This window comes from Malania oleifera, chromosome 4 (genome assembly GCF_029873635.1).
Source record: "Malania oleifera isolate guangnan ecotype guangnan chromosome 4, ASM2987363v1, whole genome shotgun sequence".
Taxonomy (NCBI): domain Eukaryota; kingdom Viridiplantae; phylum Streptophyta; class Magnoliopsida; order Santalales; family Ximeniaceae; genus Malania; species Malania oleifera.
Window position 1 is genome coordinate 24,220,084 of NC_080420.1, and position 17,405 is coordinate 24,237,488.

The 17,405-nt window shown below is 35.8% G+C and overlaps 2 protein-coding genes across 3 annotated transcripts; one reads left to right on the top strand and one right to left on the bottom strand.

The window, feature by feature from the left end:
• The first annotated feature begins 5,552 nt into the window (after positions 1-5,552).
• Positions 5,553-7,837, top strand: LOC131153271 (uncharacterized). Its single transcript, XM_058105472.1, has 5 exons — positions 5,553-5,953; positions 6,094-6,197; positions 6,383-6,554; positions 6,662-6,781; positions 6,891-7,837. The coding sequence occupies exons 1-5, from the start codon at positions 5,768-5,770 to the stop codon at positions 7,632-7,634; spliced, it is 1,326 nt and encodes a 441-aa protein (XP_057961455.1). The 5' UTR covers positions 5,553-5,767; the 3' UTR covers positions 7,635-7,837.
• A 410-nt stretch (positions 7,838-8,247) lies between these two features.
• Positions 8,248-10,680, bottom strand: LOC131153317 (homologous-pairing protein 2 homolog). Of its 2 annotated transcripts, none has more exons than XM_058105537.1 (6): positions 10,545-10,680; positions 10,406-10,431; positions 9,374-9,641; positions 9,028-9,098; positions 8,724-8,912; positions 8,248-8,645 (listed from the first exon to the last, which is right to left on the bottom strand). In XM_058105537.1, exons 1-6 carry the CDS (start codon positions 10,570-10,572, stop codon positions 8,610-8,612), a joined length of 618 nt encoding a protein of 205 aa, XP_057961520.1. In that variant the 5' UTR covers positions 10,573-10,680; the 3' UTR covers positions 8,248-8,609. The 2 variants fall into 2 exon arrangements, with proteins under 2 accessions (XP_057961520.1, XP_057961519.1); XM_058105536.1 differs by having other exon boundaries at positions 8,248-8,649.
• Positions 10,681-17,405: the final 6,725 nt, after the last annotated feature.

The window sequence follows — 17,405 nt, forward strand, 5'->3', positions numbered from 1 at the left end:
ACGAGATCCTGTTTGAGAACCAGAAGGTACTGTCCTCTTCCTTGATTCCTGATCCGCCTCATCCTCTCGAATACCAGTCTCAATCATCGTGGCTTTATCCACCAACACCGAGAACTCGCAGATCTGAAGCATACCCACCAGTCTGCGGATATCCGTCCTCATACCCTTCTCGAACCTCCGAGTCTTCTCATACTCGCTCGAGATCATACATGGTGCAAAACGGGACAACTCTATGTATCGAGCCGCATACCCCTGCACCGTCATACTCCCCTGAGTCAACACAAAAAACTCATCTGCCTTCACATCACGTGTAGAAGTCAGAAAGTATTTGTCAAAAAACACCTCCTTGAAACGGCTCCACGTCATCTCCTCAGGACCAGCTCTCTGCTTCTCCAGCAGACTCACCGCAATCCACCATCGACCCGCCTCCCCAAATAGCTGGAAGGTGGCATAAAGGACTCGCTGCCTATTCGTGCAGTGCAGGACCTGCAAGATCCTCTCAATCTTCTCCACCCAATCTTCTGCTATCGTCGGATCAGTTCCTATAGAGAACGTCGGAGGATGCATGCGTGTGAACCTCTCAATTGTAACGACCTGCTTAATTAACTGATTTTTTTTTTCCATATTACAATATTCTACATGCTCTGATACCATACTAAGAAAAAACTCATTCATAAACCTAAGCAGCAAGAAGCGGAATCATACAAACATAACCATAACCATTATATATAATACCAAAGTTCTGAAATATTTTCCAATATTTACAAATATAACTGTATTCCCAAAATATCATCAACTGGTGAGGGCTATACAAAAACGTTCCCAAAAATGATACTCACTCTCTGATAGGGCACTATAAATGCTCCTCTATTTGCGAGTCTGATCTACTCGCCTACCTGGATCACCTAAAAAATGTTTTAATACTGGGGTGAGTCAACGCTCAGTAAGAAGAAATATGCTATTACTAGTGTGTGGCAAATGAGCTACTATATATATCATGAAATCTGTTTTCATATAAACATGAATAATTGAGTACCAAAGTACAATACGAATAATAAAGTACACCTATTTTCCCTATTGATTAACATATCAGTATTATGATAATAATTCAAAATACTTCTAGTGTACATAAGTAGGATCCTTATTTCTGTAAATCAATACGTAAGTATTAGTAACTGAAACTATTCCCTGTGGCTATCTATGTCATGACATGCCCCCTCATGATAAGGTTGTGTGGCCCATAAGCTGGATTTACCCTGGCTGGCCAACCAGGAATAAATCACTGAACTCTGTCAGTCGACCTGCCCACCTCAACCCATATCTGGATGGGGAGCCTAACCTCTTCAAGGGCCTAGGTGGTCGACCTTACCACGTATTATCTGAATAGGTGGTTGCACTGATAAAGTAACATAATATCTGTAGCAACGGTACCATGCTCTGTAGCTGCAAGTCCAATAAGGTCTGATATCATATAATATATTTCTATACATATTTATCTAATTTACCATGATTCTTAAGTAATCATAATAACCATGATGCTGCAAAACGTACTGAAATCTGAATAATCATAACATGGAACTGCATATTCGTAATACTGGAATTCGTATAATCATGATACTGAGATTCGTATAATCATGATACTAAAATCCGTAAAATCATGATACTGAAGTTCACATAATCATAGTACTTTAATCCGTAAAATCATGGTACTGAAATTTATAAAAATCATGAAACTACAATTCGTAAAACATATCACCGTACTACATACATATTCACAAGCCACACCATACTTTAATACATAATTTTCGTAAATAAATACATTGTATAATATTTAGAAATTTCCTAACATAACATATTTCTCTTACCTTAATTCTGAAAAGCTCCTACTGTACTCTAGCCCGATACCCGCAGGGTCTCCTATACAACACCCTGAAACGATATTTGTCAGAACTAAATATCAGTATATTTCTGCCTACATTATACTTTATAACTACCACAAGGCCAAAAGGAAACTAAAAGATCTTACCATGAATTTGGGATGAAATCCAACTTCGTTTTCCTAACGATTCGCTTTAGCAATCTTGCAGAGAACTCCGCCAGGAGCGTCGTGGTAGCTTCGGATCGTCGATCCGGCGACTGGTGGGGCCAAAAACGAAGAGAGAAGGGAGAGAGAGTCGTAGGAGAGAGAGAGAGTCGCGAGAGAAATGAGAAATATCCCGACTTTCCTCCTTATGTACTGCCAGATTCGTCGACAAGACACGTCACCTCGTCGACGAGTCTTTCATAAAATTCATCGACAAAGTCCTGTATTCGTCGAGGAAATTCAGAGTAGCCGGAAACCTCTCTCGATATTTTCTCATAGACAAAGCCTTGTCTTCGTCGACGAAATCCTTAAGGCCTTCGTCGACGAAACTCTGTATTCGTCGACGAAGCTTGACAATTTTCTGAAATTTTGATTATTTAATATTATCTCCAAAATGCAATGTTGGTTTCCTTTTGTTTCTATATCTATTTTATCTCCCTCTTATCATTAAAATGCTATTACTTTTCGGGTCACTATATCAATGGTGCACCTCGCAGCAACAGGAGAATGCTCACGTCTCCTCACACTCCACTTGATCTCCCGTAATACCTGCCTCGTCAAACCTCGAGGCACAGAAGGAGACTCATCACTCGCAGTCTCCTCTGAGCCACTTCCCAAGTTATTATCTTTGGGTTCCATTCTGCAACACAATAGAAATCTATCAGTATCCCTACAACACATACAATTAACACAATAATCTACACTAATCGTGTTAACTACTCCCTGCCAAGTCTAGGTCTGTCCTATCACACCGACACGAAAGTCATCAATGATCTGTCCTACTTTTACTGGAATCAACATCCTAGGAAAAACATGGAATACCGTCGACAAATCCCGATCTAGCAGCCGAACAACCCTCAACCAACTCTACCCATATCCACATCATATACTCTGGTATGTACTCATAACTAAGCCTAACCAAGTCTACAAGATCTAGTAACCTGGTAAGCTCTGATACCAAGCTGTCATGCCCTGAACCTCGAAATGGGACCTAGGGGTGAGAATGTCCTAACTTGTACCTGTATCATACCAATCATCATCACAGATACAGTACAAAGGATGAGGGTCTGACCCCATGGGGTTCCCAGGCACCCTAAACGCATTCAAACACAATCATACACGCAGCAGAATAATCATACATACATACGCAGTACCATACCATAGTCTATACAAGAGCAGACACAATGCTCTATCAAAATGTACAACGGGTGCCCAATACATCCCAAAATGACAACCCACTAAAATTACAGTCCTAACACTTACCCAGCGCTAAACGCAGTACACCGGCCACTACGCTCCCTACATTAGGATGCTAGTTCCGGTTACTCGAAGACTTGTAAAAATGTACGTACAATAGGGGTGAGACACCTCTCAGTAAGGAAGAACACAGTATATCGGTGTATGACATTTGAGTATTATCATGATACACTAACATGCATGGATCAATAGTCAAAACAATCAAAACAGTTCCAGTATTTTCACAAACCAAGCAATACAATCTAGTGTCGTTGCATCCTTCGGCTCGAAGTTGGACTGTCTGGTGGTATTTCACACCCTTCGGTAAAAAATCAGTGATGTGGTGGTATTTCACACCCTTCGGCTCGAAACCGAACTGTCTAGTAATATTTTACACCCTTCGACAAACATCGGTGATCTGGTGATATTTCACACCCTTCGCCTCAAAGTCGGACTATCTGGTGGTATTTCACACCCTTCGAAAAATGCCAGTGATCTGGTAATATTTCACACCCTTCGGCTCGAAGCCGGCCAATCTAGTGGTATTGCGCACTCTTCGGCAAAAATCGGATTTTTTTCAAACTTGGAACAATTCGGAACCTCATTTCTATTTCACCAAAATACAACATATGCATGCTCATATAACCAAACAAATCACACTCATTTGGTAATCTAAATCATGATTTTTCAAACAAATACAGTTTAAACAAGTCAAGGCACAACCATCCCAATATCACAGTATAAATCAACATATACCCACTATTTTTAATAAAACCAGGGATGCAGCCCGTCGCCCCCTTTTCCCAAAATTGTAATAATGAAAAACCCATAGTTTTTCCTGTTAGATCCCCCCAAATGAGTAACCAAAACACACACAGGATCGTGAACCACAGTTCACCGAATCCAATTTCAAAAATAACCGATATAAACACAGTTCCCCTTACCTTTTCCCCGAATCACAAATCCCAAACTCCAAGGCCCCTAAACAACGAACCGAGTTCCAAAACCTACAAATCACAGTACAGAATATGCTCACAAGATAGTTACCTACAAAACTACCGGATCAGAAATGAAAACCGAGCCTTACCTCAATTTTTTGCCAAAACCCGAAAATCTCCGAAACGAGATTCCGATCCGTAGAAATTGTAGAGAACCTTTCCACGATCCTCGTGGTAACCGCAGATTTCCGATTCCAGCAACAATTGGTGAAGAAATCTAGAGAGAGAGAGAGTAGGGAGAGTTCTAGAGAGAGAGAGAGATATGTTTTGAGTTTCTTAATGAATAAGTAAAGGAAAATCCTATTTATAGCCCTTTGACCCGGCCCAAATTCGTCGACGAAATGGTGCTTTCGTTGACGAATCCTTCATTGACTTCGTTGACGAATCGATGGCCTCGTCGACGAGTCATGATATTCCCGATCTCCGAAACTCCTCGACTTCTCCTCGTCGACTAGTCTCTGAATTTCGTCGACGAGAAGAACAAAGGCTTCGTCGACGAAATCTGCCAAATTCTCAATTTGCCCATCTCTTATTTATTTAAACCTAATTATCACGGTTCGGGTTCTTACAAGATCGGTTGATTCGGTTATGGTTTTACAAATTTCAATTAATTGGTTCGGTTAGGAAGAATGTTAATTCGGTTAACCGAAATAACCGATTTAATGATTAATTAAAATTTAAATAAAAATTAGTATATGTTAATTTGTTAATATGTTATTTAGAATATACTAATTTGTTAATATGTTTATTAATATATGTTAATTTGTTAATATGTTAATTAGTATTTGGTAAAAAAATCTACAATTATATTATGTTTTTATTAATTAATTTCAAATTAACTCAGTTAAATTCGATTAACCGAATTACCCAAAAAGGTAATTCGGTCAAGTTCGGTTCGGTGAAACCCATCTATTCGGTCGGTTCGGTTAATAGTTTTCATTAACTGAAAATTTCGATTAATTCGGCTAATTAACCTAATTTGGTCAAATTGATCGTTTGCTCACCCTTAATTGGGAGCCGACATGGTGCGTAGGATTAAGAAAGAATTACCGAGCATTAGTCCTCTTTCTATCTCTCTTCACGCGATTACTATTGGTCACGGACCCGTGATGCTGAAACATTTTACCCTTTTGAAAATCAAAACTAACCAATCCACGTACACACTCATTTCCTGGACCGATGGTGCCCAGCCGCGTTCGAACTTTAAACCCAATTTCCGCTCGGCTTCTAAAGTCAATGCAACATGCTTCCTGCATAAGAAAAGTCCAACGCGTACGTGCACTCTCTCTCTCTCTCTCTCTCTCTCTCTCTCTCTTCGTTGGCCATCACACGATAAAGGGTGCAAACAACCATTTGCATGTCTGTTCCGCCGTCTGATCTCCAGCGGCCATTTCCGTTCCCTGTGACTGCCTAGTACTACGTACGCAGTTAATCAGCGGCGGCCGGCGGCATGGGGAAGAAGCTTGACACCTTGCTGGGAAGATCCTTCAAGACCCACAAATTCAAGGCTCTCGTCCGCCTTGCCATTTCCCGCCTTGCCGCCTTAAAAAACCGGCGCCAAGTCTGCCTCTCCCAGGACCGATCCAACGTCGTTCAGCTCCTCAACCTCGGCCACCATGAACAAGCTCTTCTTCGGGTACGTACCGTACTGTTAAATTATTATCAGTTTCAAAACCCATTATGATGAATGATGATCATCGTCGTGATTTGATTTACTGATTCATTAATGAAAATTGTGATTTGAATTCAGTTTAAGAATTTGCTTTTGATGAGCAGGTTGAGCATGTGATCAAGGAGCAGAACATGTTGGACGTTTTTTCTATGATGGGGGGATATTTCCTTCTGTTGATCGAGAGGGTCCACCTCCTCGAACAAGAAAAGTAAAATTTATTATTTATTATCTATTGTTTTTATTCATTCTTTTATTTTTTTAAATCTGAAAAAGATGTTTTCAGCTTTATTTATTTATTTATTTATTATTATTATTATTATTATTATTATTATTATTTACCTATCTTAATGTGGTATATTGAGAGATGCTTGATTCTGTTTCCTCCATACATAGGGTGTGTCCAAATGAACTGGAAGAGGCAATTGCCAGTTTGCTATTTGCCTCTTCAAGATGTGGGGAGTTCCCGGAACTTCAAGAGATCCGGGCAGTTTTCAAGTCCCGTTTCGGGAAAGAATTTACAGATCGTGCGATTGAATTGCGCAACAATTGTGGAGTGAATCCCAAGGTATTGGTTAGTTCTTGTTTTGATTTTGTTCTTTTACAAGATAGAATTAACGTCCTGCAAATTTATTCTGTTTGAATGATCATAAATTTGTAATTGGTTTTCTATAGATTGTACAAAAGCTATCGACGAGGCAGCCTAGCTTGGAGACCAGAATGAAGGCGCTCAAGGAAATTGCTTCTGAGAATAGCATTGCACTTCAACTCGAGGAAGTGTCTATTAGAACGGAGGTATGAAAAGTCATATGAACAATAGAAATAGCCATTATCTTACTGCTATTATATATCTGCAACATTTAGATATATTCATGGAATGTGGCTTGTCACACAATGGGTTCAGGAGAAATTGGGCAGGGAGCAAAAGCCTAATCAACCCAGGTCACACCCATCAGTTAATTCAAGTGGAGATGGTTCCCAAGCAGCGCCTGAAGAAATCGAGATGGATGAGGAGTTCTCTAGTCCAATGAAAATGAGGCAGTACAGGGATGTCGCTGATGCAGCTCAAGCAGCTTTTAAGTCAGCTGCTTATGCTGCAGCAGCGGCAAGAGCGGCTGTGGTACTCTCTCGTTCCGAGTCCCAGGATCCCGATGATCAAAACAGTCCTAGCTCTGGACAAGAAAAAGGATCTGACTGCAAGGAGCCTATGGAATCTAAAGATAAAACTACTGGAAACAAAGAAACGGGTGAGGTGGAGAAGATCCATCCTATTGAGAACTACCATCTTGAATCAGAAGATAAGAAATTCAACAATGAAAAGAGACCAATTTCTGCTTCAAGTTCAGACTCAGAAGACACCGGGAATGCAAATGTAATGCCCTTGGATGTCCTCGGCAAGACCAAGCCATTGGAGAAGGGGATTGCTTTTGATGGGAGTGATGATGAGAAGTCTAATTTAATAAGAGATGATCTCTCGCAAGGAAATGGAGAGAAGTCCTATAACTCATTCCATGAACAGATCCCTCAAAGATTTCAATCTGGTCTCAAAATAGGGGCTCTGCCAAATTCCACTAAAGGATCAGTCACCCAAAGTGCACAACTTTTCAACATGAGGGGGCAGCCATTTTCTGTGAGGACCAGGCGATAATATATGTAGGAATTGAGAAGCATAAGCATATTAAAATTCTGTTGCATTTATTACGTAAATAAACTAATAGCATAGGCTGTGTGCGCCTGTCAGTTTTGTTCATTGATTTTTTAGCTATAAAATTTGCGAGAAGGGAAACTTTGTATATTGTTTTGGACTGTGATTGCATTTAAAGTATTTAATGGAGTCGAAAGTTATTATTATATTGTTGAGGCATCTAAGGTTATTGGTGTTTCCAGAACCTGAGGACGCTCAGTAACATAACATGTAGACATGGAATATATGATTCAATCCAGTGCAGGAAACCTCAGGTTCCCAAGAACCGAAAATTTCAATGACCTAAACCTGCTGAAAATGTGAGTGAAGGCCAAAATCAATAGCTAAAGGTGCCTTCATGCTCAACTTTCACATCCTAATATTATCCCCATCATTTCATTAGAAGTAGGTATTGCAAAGAACATTCATTTCTGTCAACATGGTAAACTAAGATTCATGTGCTAGTCAAGGATTCCCACAGGTTTGATCCAACATTTGCAAGGTTCGCACTGATGATTGTATGTGCAGTAGCTAATCGACCATAACAAAGAGCACTCTAAAGTAGAATTTACTCAGATTGAACAAGTTCTCAAAACTAATCTCTTTGTTTGTATATTTCTTTGAGATAACAGCAGAAATACAAGGCATTATGCATAATGTCTTATGTAAACACTAAGCACCATTGCATTTATAAAACAAATGTTCATCATGTAACATCTGCAAACAGCAAAATTACTAGGATCCAGAGACAAATCTGGATATTAGACGTATGCAGAACCTGCAAGTATTTGCAACAGATATATCTTCAAGAAAACACCAAGCAACCAATCTGCTGCGATCCTTCATAAAGCAACTGACCTCTTAGCTGTTTTGTTAGAAGTCATTGGCCTCTGGCCCGCTTCCTACTGTCTTGCATTAGATCACAATATGATTGCAAACTCACACCAATATCCTCATCATATTCAATTCCAAGCTCTTCCTGCAAAATGTAAACAGCTATTACAAACTTCTGTAAGTCCTCAAGACTAAAAAGACGGGACTCATGAGGAAAACCTTAAATTCTTTGAGATCCTTGGGTGAGTTCTCAGTTATAGAATCCCATAGATCTTTAAACATCCTTTTACGCCTTCGCCACTGACTTATGCTCTCCAAGTACATTTTCTCAACCACTTTCCGCTCTTCTGGGCTCACCAGAGTAACTCCTCCACGCAATTTATTCAATTTGTCTTCCATTTCCTCAATCTGGTATGAAATTAAAGATCAAGAATATAATCATTCTTCCTACAATCCTATCAGAAACATGGATACAAATTACCATCAATTTTATAAATAAGAGCGATCCATCTACAGTACATACCCCCATTCTCATTTTGGCTTCTTTGGCATGTATTTGTTCCAGGGTTAAATTTGATTGCAGAGCTTTAATTTCTGCAACAACATAACATATCAGATAAAACAAATTAAGAGGTGATCTTATATCTGTTCTCATATTGAAGTTCATGAAAGTTTGGATTTGAGAGGCAGAATCTAAAACCAGCAGTGAGAAATTCCAAAAATAAACTAACCAAGAATGTTATAATATGTTTGGGCACATGGCTGTAGAGCCCTAGAATTGGAATTGTGTGGATTTGAACAAAATTCAACACTTTCAATAAATAAACACAAATCTATGTAACAAATATATAGCAAAAAAAGGAGAATACCTCCCTCAACTTCACTAATTTTCTTCTTTTGCTCTCCCAAAGTTTCTTGTAGTTTAGCATTTTCTTCTTTCATCCGAACAAGCTCCTCACCATTTGGAATGTCAAATTGATCTTGCCGAGCAAGGTAAATCTTCTGTTTGCCATATTCCTTGAATGAAATCCTCCCACTATCAGCAAGTGTGTCCAGTGCTTTTTGCACAGCAGCTTTCTTGAGGCTGAACTTTTGCAATGAATCAGCAGCATTCTGGGAATTCAATGGTCTATTTTGCTGGACAAGAAGAATTAAAATTTTTTATAGAATATATACCAACTTGAACAACAAAGCATTGGTTTATAATATTTATCATTATTCACATTAACAGGTGTAATATATTACCAGCTTACTCCTAGTAATATTTATAGGAATGATTTCCAGAAGCAAGTTGGTGTTAAAATGTCCTTAGATACGAGATAAGAATATCCATTGTCAACAGTGATTCTTAAATAATCAACTTGTAACCATTAATTTGTGAATAATAAATAAAATTGAAGTAGATGCAGGTGTGTGTTGAGAAGCAATAAAAGCTGGGCACTGAATAACTCTTTGGCAAATTGAAGGAACATCCATTAATGATTTTCTTCCTATTATTGTTTTCGCGAACATCAAGAAAGTGGAAAATTGTTTTCAAATTGAAAAAACTACAGGAATTAGCTACAGTCTGGTTTGCATTTTGGAAGCACCACGGTAGCTTTTTTGGAGGCCTGAGTAGCAATGAGATTTCTGACTTAAAGCAAGAAAATCACTCCCAAATTCAATCAACGCAATGCCCAGATCATCCAAACAGTGCAATTTAAAGTGGATGACGCGGCGAAGAAGCACAAATTTTGGGGTTTTTGGACGACAGAATAAGAAAGCAAACAAAGAGTGTATGGTGGATACCTGAAAGTATGTAGAAAAAGAATCGGAAACAAAATCAGACTGAAATTCTTCATAACAGGTAGGAAATAACAGCAGGAGGTGCAGTTCATGGAAGCTGTGAGGAATTCATTTACCTCGTTCACGAAGTTGAGCACGATTCCTGCACATTTCACCAAAATAAAAATAAAGAAAGAAAGATAAGATAAGATCCTGCACATATATAATTGCACACGGCCATTGATGAATTGGGGAGAAAGAGGGAGAGAGGCTGACCTTCAACGCTGTCGGATTTGGGGGCCATGGATGGAAATGCGAGGAAGGAGGATGCGCGGGAAAATCCTGAAACTTCTTGAGGCAAGTGATGTTTCGCTTCGCCAGCATGTTACGACTCGGCACTAAAAATGAAAAATAACAAAACAAACGACGCCGTTTTCGTTTTTGTTTTTTCTTTTACCACTTTCCTACTCTTCGGCACTATATTTTAAAATAAAATAAAATATAGTTTAAATTTTGAGAATTATGGGAATAATTTTTTTATATATATTTCTAATTATTTTATTTAACATGTAATAAAAAAAATAGATATCTGCATAATAAAATTTAGAAATAATTATTTCTTATTTGTTCCTTATCATAAATTCATAAAATGTTTTACATTGTCAGTTAATTTATAGTAATAATATAATTTTTTATACAACTAATTATAACCAATCTATTAAATTAATCTATTTCTAGGAGTAGACACTTTGCAAACCAAAAGTAACATTAACTTCTTCTTCTTCTTCTTCTTCTTTCGTATAAAATCTAACAATGCCCTCTTAAGTTTTCAGAATAAGACAAGTGCGACACCTTTTAAGTAAGTGTGTATGAAAGATAAATTTTTTACATGTAATAAAATGATTTTTTTTTTAAAATGATATTAATTTAATAAATTAAATTAAAAAAATTGGTTAATGCAATATCTTGAAATTAACTAAACAAATAAAAAAAACTAACCTATTTTCAAGTTGACTAGTCCAACTGATCCAATGACTTTGAATAAACCAATTAACATCAGCATAACAACAAAATTTTTATTATTATTTTAATTTTTTTTTAAATAATTACATAAAAATTAAAATTACTAATAAATTTAAAAAATACCCAGTAATTATAATTTTATAAATTTTTACCAAATGTAATATTCATAACATTTAATGGCTAAACAAATCATAAAGCAAATAAAACAAAATTCAATAGTTTTAAATTCTAGTAACTTATCAAAGATAGTATTAAAAAAAACATAAAATAAAATCTCAAAAGTCATGCTTTATAAATTAAAATTATAAAATTAAATGTTACGCCTTTTCTGTGTAAAATATGAAAAATTCAATTTATATTAATTGGTTTACCTTTTATTAGAGGTAATTCACTGATTTTTATTAATTTTGTTTAAGTTGTTGCGCTATTAAATATGATATTCAACCAAGCCCAAAAAGTGAACCGTACTTGCACAACTGGCAGACCCAAGTCGACTTTAAACTATATTTTATTTTTAAAGATATGTTTAGTCATTTAATTTGCATGAAATGTATATAAAAATTTGTGAAGCAAAATAATTATCTAAATATTTTTTTAGAATTATTATTTATTTTCAAAAAATATATAATAATTTATTTATATTATTGTACTTATATCAATTAGTTCATTTTGTTGACCCTATGGGTCATACCCTGTTTTGATTATGACAAATACTCTGGTATTTGATGTCTATCAAGTTTGTGTGCAGGTTCTTAATAACAAGATCATTTGATGGCACATGAAGACTTGAAGATCGAAGACCCTGAAGAACATTTTCTTGTTGTAATTTATATTATTTGGGTCTGTAATAGTAATATAAAAAACATGGTCTATAATAATTAATGTCTTACCTGCATGGTAGGATGGATAAGCTCAAGACCATATATGGACCTTAGGGAACACCCTTCAGTCGACCGACACCTGATTTTTTCAGTGTTCTCAAACTAAAAAGGACCTACAAATGACCTCAGGACAGTCACTCATGCATATATATATGAATGGTCATTTGAATAGGGTGTTTGCATGCTTAAACAGGACTAAAATGCTCTAAATAGGTACATTCAGTTGACCGTACTTCCATGTACAAATACGCCCAATCGACCGAACCCGGACCAGGTCAATAGTTTGACCACAGTCCGGTCGACCGAACTCATATAGTTCATTTATACCCGGTCGACCGAACTACATTTGAGTCAACTTTTTGACCACCTGATCGACCAAGCCCAAAATGTACTCCAACGCTCGAGTCGACCGAGAGTCCTCGGGAGATGTCTCAACGCCATGGTCGACCAAACCACTCTAATTCAGAAAAATCGCCTTAGACCTCGATGTCCAATCGACCGAACTTATAGCTCATTTAATACCTGGTCGACCAAACCTCAAGAACTTCGGTCGACCGAACTTGTCCTAATCGACCGGTGCTCTCGGGTTGCCCCATATTTTTTACCACAGTTAATATTTTTAAACGGGGTTTATTAGGGTTAAAATGGTTTTAAACAATATTAATAATACCCTACATGTCCTAATGGCTATAATTTTTCTTATCTCTATATATAGCCATTCATTTGCAAAAATTAGAAACTTGATTAGCAAAACAATTAACAAATTTTTCCGATTTTCAAAAGCTCTATTTCTCACATCCAAACTTTATTTCTTCATTCTTACTCATCATTATTGCAAACCTTGCTAAGTAAGAGTGTTATTGTGAGTATCTAGTTAAGCTTACACTCTCATTAGTTTTAGTTTATTTATATATATTTTTATTCGATAGTAAGCTTGAAATTTTTCTAGGAGACTTCATTAATAAGTCTTCCGTAGAAAAACTTCATAGAACTTATGAGTTTTGCATCATCATTACAATACTCAAGAGTTCGTATTGTTTTTTGTTTGTGAAATAAATTTTTGCAAACCGATTTCAAATATCTCATGTAATTTTCTTTGAGAAATATTTTGTTGAGATATTTGTGCATATGTAAAAAGATCTTTATTGAAATACCCTTTGATTGATTTTATCTTCTTGAACACAAAGATCAAATTATTTTATAAATTAAATATGAATATCTCTTGTGGTACATATTAAGAAACATTATTTGTTAAGATATTTGAAGTGTGCTTGTGATCTTTGTTCGTGCATTAATGTGATTGAAATATTTTTTTTGACACAAAGATCCTATCACTTACACTCTCACGCACTGATTGCAATATTTGCATAAATATTTGAGAGTAGACACTTAGACTACACTGAGTTTATCAAATCCTATCTCTTGGTAGCATATTGATTATACTATGCGTATTTGGTACATATCTATTTTACATGAAAGCATAAACACTATACCATTTTATTGTAAACTTATTGTTGTATTTCCGGGCATGGCCTGAGGGGGCGGTAATCCAACCCGGGAAGGATTGTGTTGGTTGAGATCAGCCCCTTAATTGACCTGATTGTAAAGGTTGAGGTCAGTCTTATACTAATTGACCTAGTTGTTTAGGTGTCGCTCCACACGTTAAGTGAGTCTATAGTAGAAATCCTTGTACTTATTAGCCAAGGCGGGGACGTGGGCAATTTGACCGAACCTCGATAACATTTCTAGGTGTTGTGTCCTTTATTTCTTTATTGTGCATGCTTGATTAAGTCTCTAATGCATTTTAAATTTCGTTGTATATTTACATTGATTTATTTTACTTATACTAGATTGACCTTAGGCTTGTGTAATACAGTTGATTAGTGGATTGACCTAGGGGATAAAATTTTTAAATACCAATTCACCCCCTTCATAGGATTGCACCAAAGCTAACACATTTGAACTAGTATACTTTTCTAAAAATATTACACTTTACTAATCAACTTTTTCAACTTAATTTATTAAGTTAATGTCATTCTTTTAATTTATTGTCAAAATTGAGTGGAAGGGTTAAATTGTCATTTTATCAAGGATAAATTTTATTTTTTCACTAAACTTAACTATTGACTAATAATCAACTAACAAAAGGTTCATTTTATCAATAAAATTAACCTTCCAGAAAATTTTTAGTGAAAACAAGGGTGTAGTGTGATATTTAAAAAAAATCATGGAATGTTACTGGATTTTATCCTTTCTTTTTTTAATAAACAAGATACTATTAATATAAGAAAGATATAAATTTTTTAAATTTCTATCTTAGCATTCTCATTGCATTAGAAATTTTATTAAAAGTGATAGTTTTTAACTTAATTGGTGATTTGACAAATGTAAATATCTTAACTATATATTTAGTTTGCTAATTAGATTTCTAAAAATATGAGAACATGAATGTTATAATGTGATTTTAATAAGATTATTATGACACTTTTAATAATATTATTATATACAGTTTAAAATAGATATTATGTATATAAAAAAACATTATAAAAGTATTTAATAATATTTTTTTATAGAAATAATATTTTTTGCTCTTAAAGGTTAACTTGTGTGGATGTGGGTGGGCTATAAGATTTTTTTAATAATATGAAGTCTTTCTATATAGAGGTCAAATTGATATCTAAAAATAAACCAAGGTTCTCTAAAGAAAAGATGCAGATTAAGTATCTTTATTATACTACTTATTGGCTAGTCTACAAACTAATTCTAAAATCAAGGAATTGATAGCCCTGTTTGCTTTTATCAAAATTGGGATTGAGAGTATAATTACGTACGAAAAAGGAATTAACACCCTCTATACACTTGTTCTATGAACAATATCTAATTAACTATGAATTAACTCAAATTAAATAAGATGGTCTTTCATTAACTTTTAAACAATCTAGTGAACATTGAAATTTTCAAGAGAGCATGCAAAATTAAGTGCGACTTAGGAATGTCTAATATGACTTCTAAAGGAGGGAGTCTTATTAGATAAATCTCCCTTTGGACTATTTATAGGGGAGGTCTGAAACACTACTTTATCATTTATTTTATTATGGGGATGCACACATGCACACACACAAAAAACATTATATATACAAATATTAAACATGTAAAATGATCATGCAAATGCACTAAATTCAAGTAGAAAGGATCTCCAAAACACTCCCAAATTTTTGAAACATTTTCTAGGATTTTCTAGAATTTTTAAAGATTTTTCTAGAATTTTTTTAGGTTTTTAAAGAATTTTCTCCATTTTATTTGTTTTTTTTATATATTTTTATTTTATTTTATTTTTTTGGTGCCCTGAGTAAAAAATGACTCAAAGATTTTTTTCAAATTTATTATTATTTTCCTTTTTTTGAATTAAAAATAACTTTTTTATAAATATTAAATAAAAACTAGAGCGGTTCATGAAGTCGAATTTGTTCAGGTAGTTGTCGGCCTTAAGTTGACTTGAGCCAAACTAGATTGGCTTGATTTAGAGAATAGAAGTAGAGGCGGGAAAATACTTATGATTGCCACGTGTCAGCCATCCATTGCATCACGTGGCAACCCAAAATTGGCACAAATATTTTTTTTTTTGAAATCCAAAGGTGACATGTTGTGATGCCTTGATTTTTTATACCATTTTTTAAAAATCAATAATAAATTAATCATCACACATCGGCCACGTCAATAACTCTAATACCATTTCCATATAACCTAACCCGAAGAAGGTACCGAGTAAACAGTCATACATACAACCCTAACAGCAGAAGTCATAATGTTTACATACCACAGCAAATACACATACCAGAGTACTATCCCACTAGATCAATATACATATCTCAATACATCCCCAAAAATAAACAAAATACACTAGGGGAATCACACCTCCCTAGTCATACACTCACCCCGTATATCAGGCTACTGGCTTCCCATTATCTCAGAGTTCTATCACCTGGTCTATCTCGATTTCCTGAAATATTTAGATATTTGGGTGAGACACATCTTAATAAGACGAAATAAATATTTACAGTGTGTGGCAGTATGAGTTTCATTATATCATAATATACTCTTTTAAATCGTCACATCATCTGAGAAAATAAATTGATATATGCTTATAGTTATGTAACTATAGAATACAAGTTTTCATAAGCTTTTAATTCCCTTTTCAAAACCATTCACATGCAACCCATGTTTACCAGCGAAGTTCTTGAGAATAGGGAAGATTACACGTTCATACATGCAGCTTTCCTCTACTCTGATATCGTTTGTAACTTTCCCCGATTAACTCAAGTTCGGCTACAACTAATACTTATCAAGACACTCACCTTACTCAGTAAGCCCTCAGGCGGAGAGTTTTTGTAATGACCCAAATAATAATGGTACTTAAATAATAAAGAGGGGAGGAAATGGAAACAGTAACAGAAGGAGGCAACCAACTTTGTCGACGAACACGAAGCATTCGTCGATGACATTGCATTTTGGACGTAATAACCCAAGAATTTTTCCTAAAGCCTCGTCAATGAACACAGGGGATTCATTGACGAGGGAACACGAGGATCTCGTTGACGAGGAAGCAGTTCGTCAACGAGAAAATACCGAGTGGCTGTTTTTGGATTCTGAATTTCGTCGACAAGGAGATGGTATTCATCAACGAGTCTTATACTTGACCTCGTCGACGAGATGACGTGGCTCGTCAACGAGGGCCGCAGTATAAATAGTCCTAAACTCAGTTTAATGAACAAAAATTTAGCAAAAACCCTTCTCTTTCTCTCATGGACGATTTCTCACCCTTCTTTCTTCGATTTCGGTCCCATCAGTCGCTGAATCAACGATCCGAGGCTACCACGACGCTCCTGGCGAAGTTCTCTTCAAGTCTGTTAAAGCGGATCGTCGGTGGGATCGAGTCGAATTTCTCCCCAGAATCAGAGTAAGACCTTTTATTCAGTTTCTGGCTTTCTAGCAGTTGTAGGAAATGATGTAGGCCAAGAAATATTGATATTTTGTTCTAACGAAAATTATTTTCAGGGTGTTGAGCAGGAAGCCCTACGGGTGTAGGACCAGTATATGGTAGGGGTTTTTCGATAGTTAGGTAAGGGAAACATGCTATGTTAACCTAGTATGATTTTAGTATAAAGTTTATGTTTTTACCAGATTATTATTTAGAGCAGGAATTTATACAATTTATTAATTATGTTAAAATATT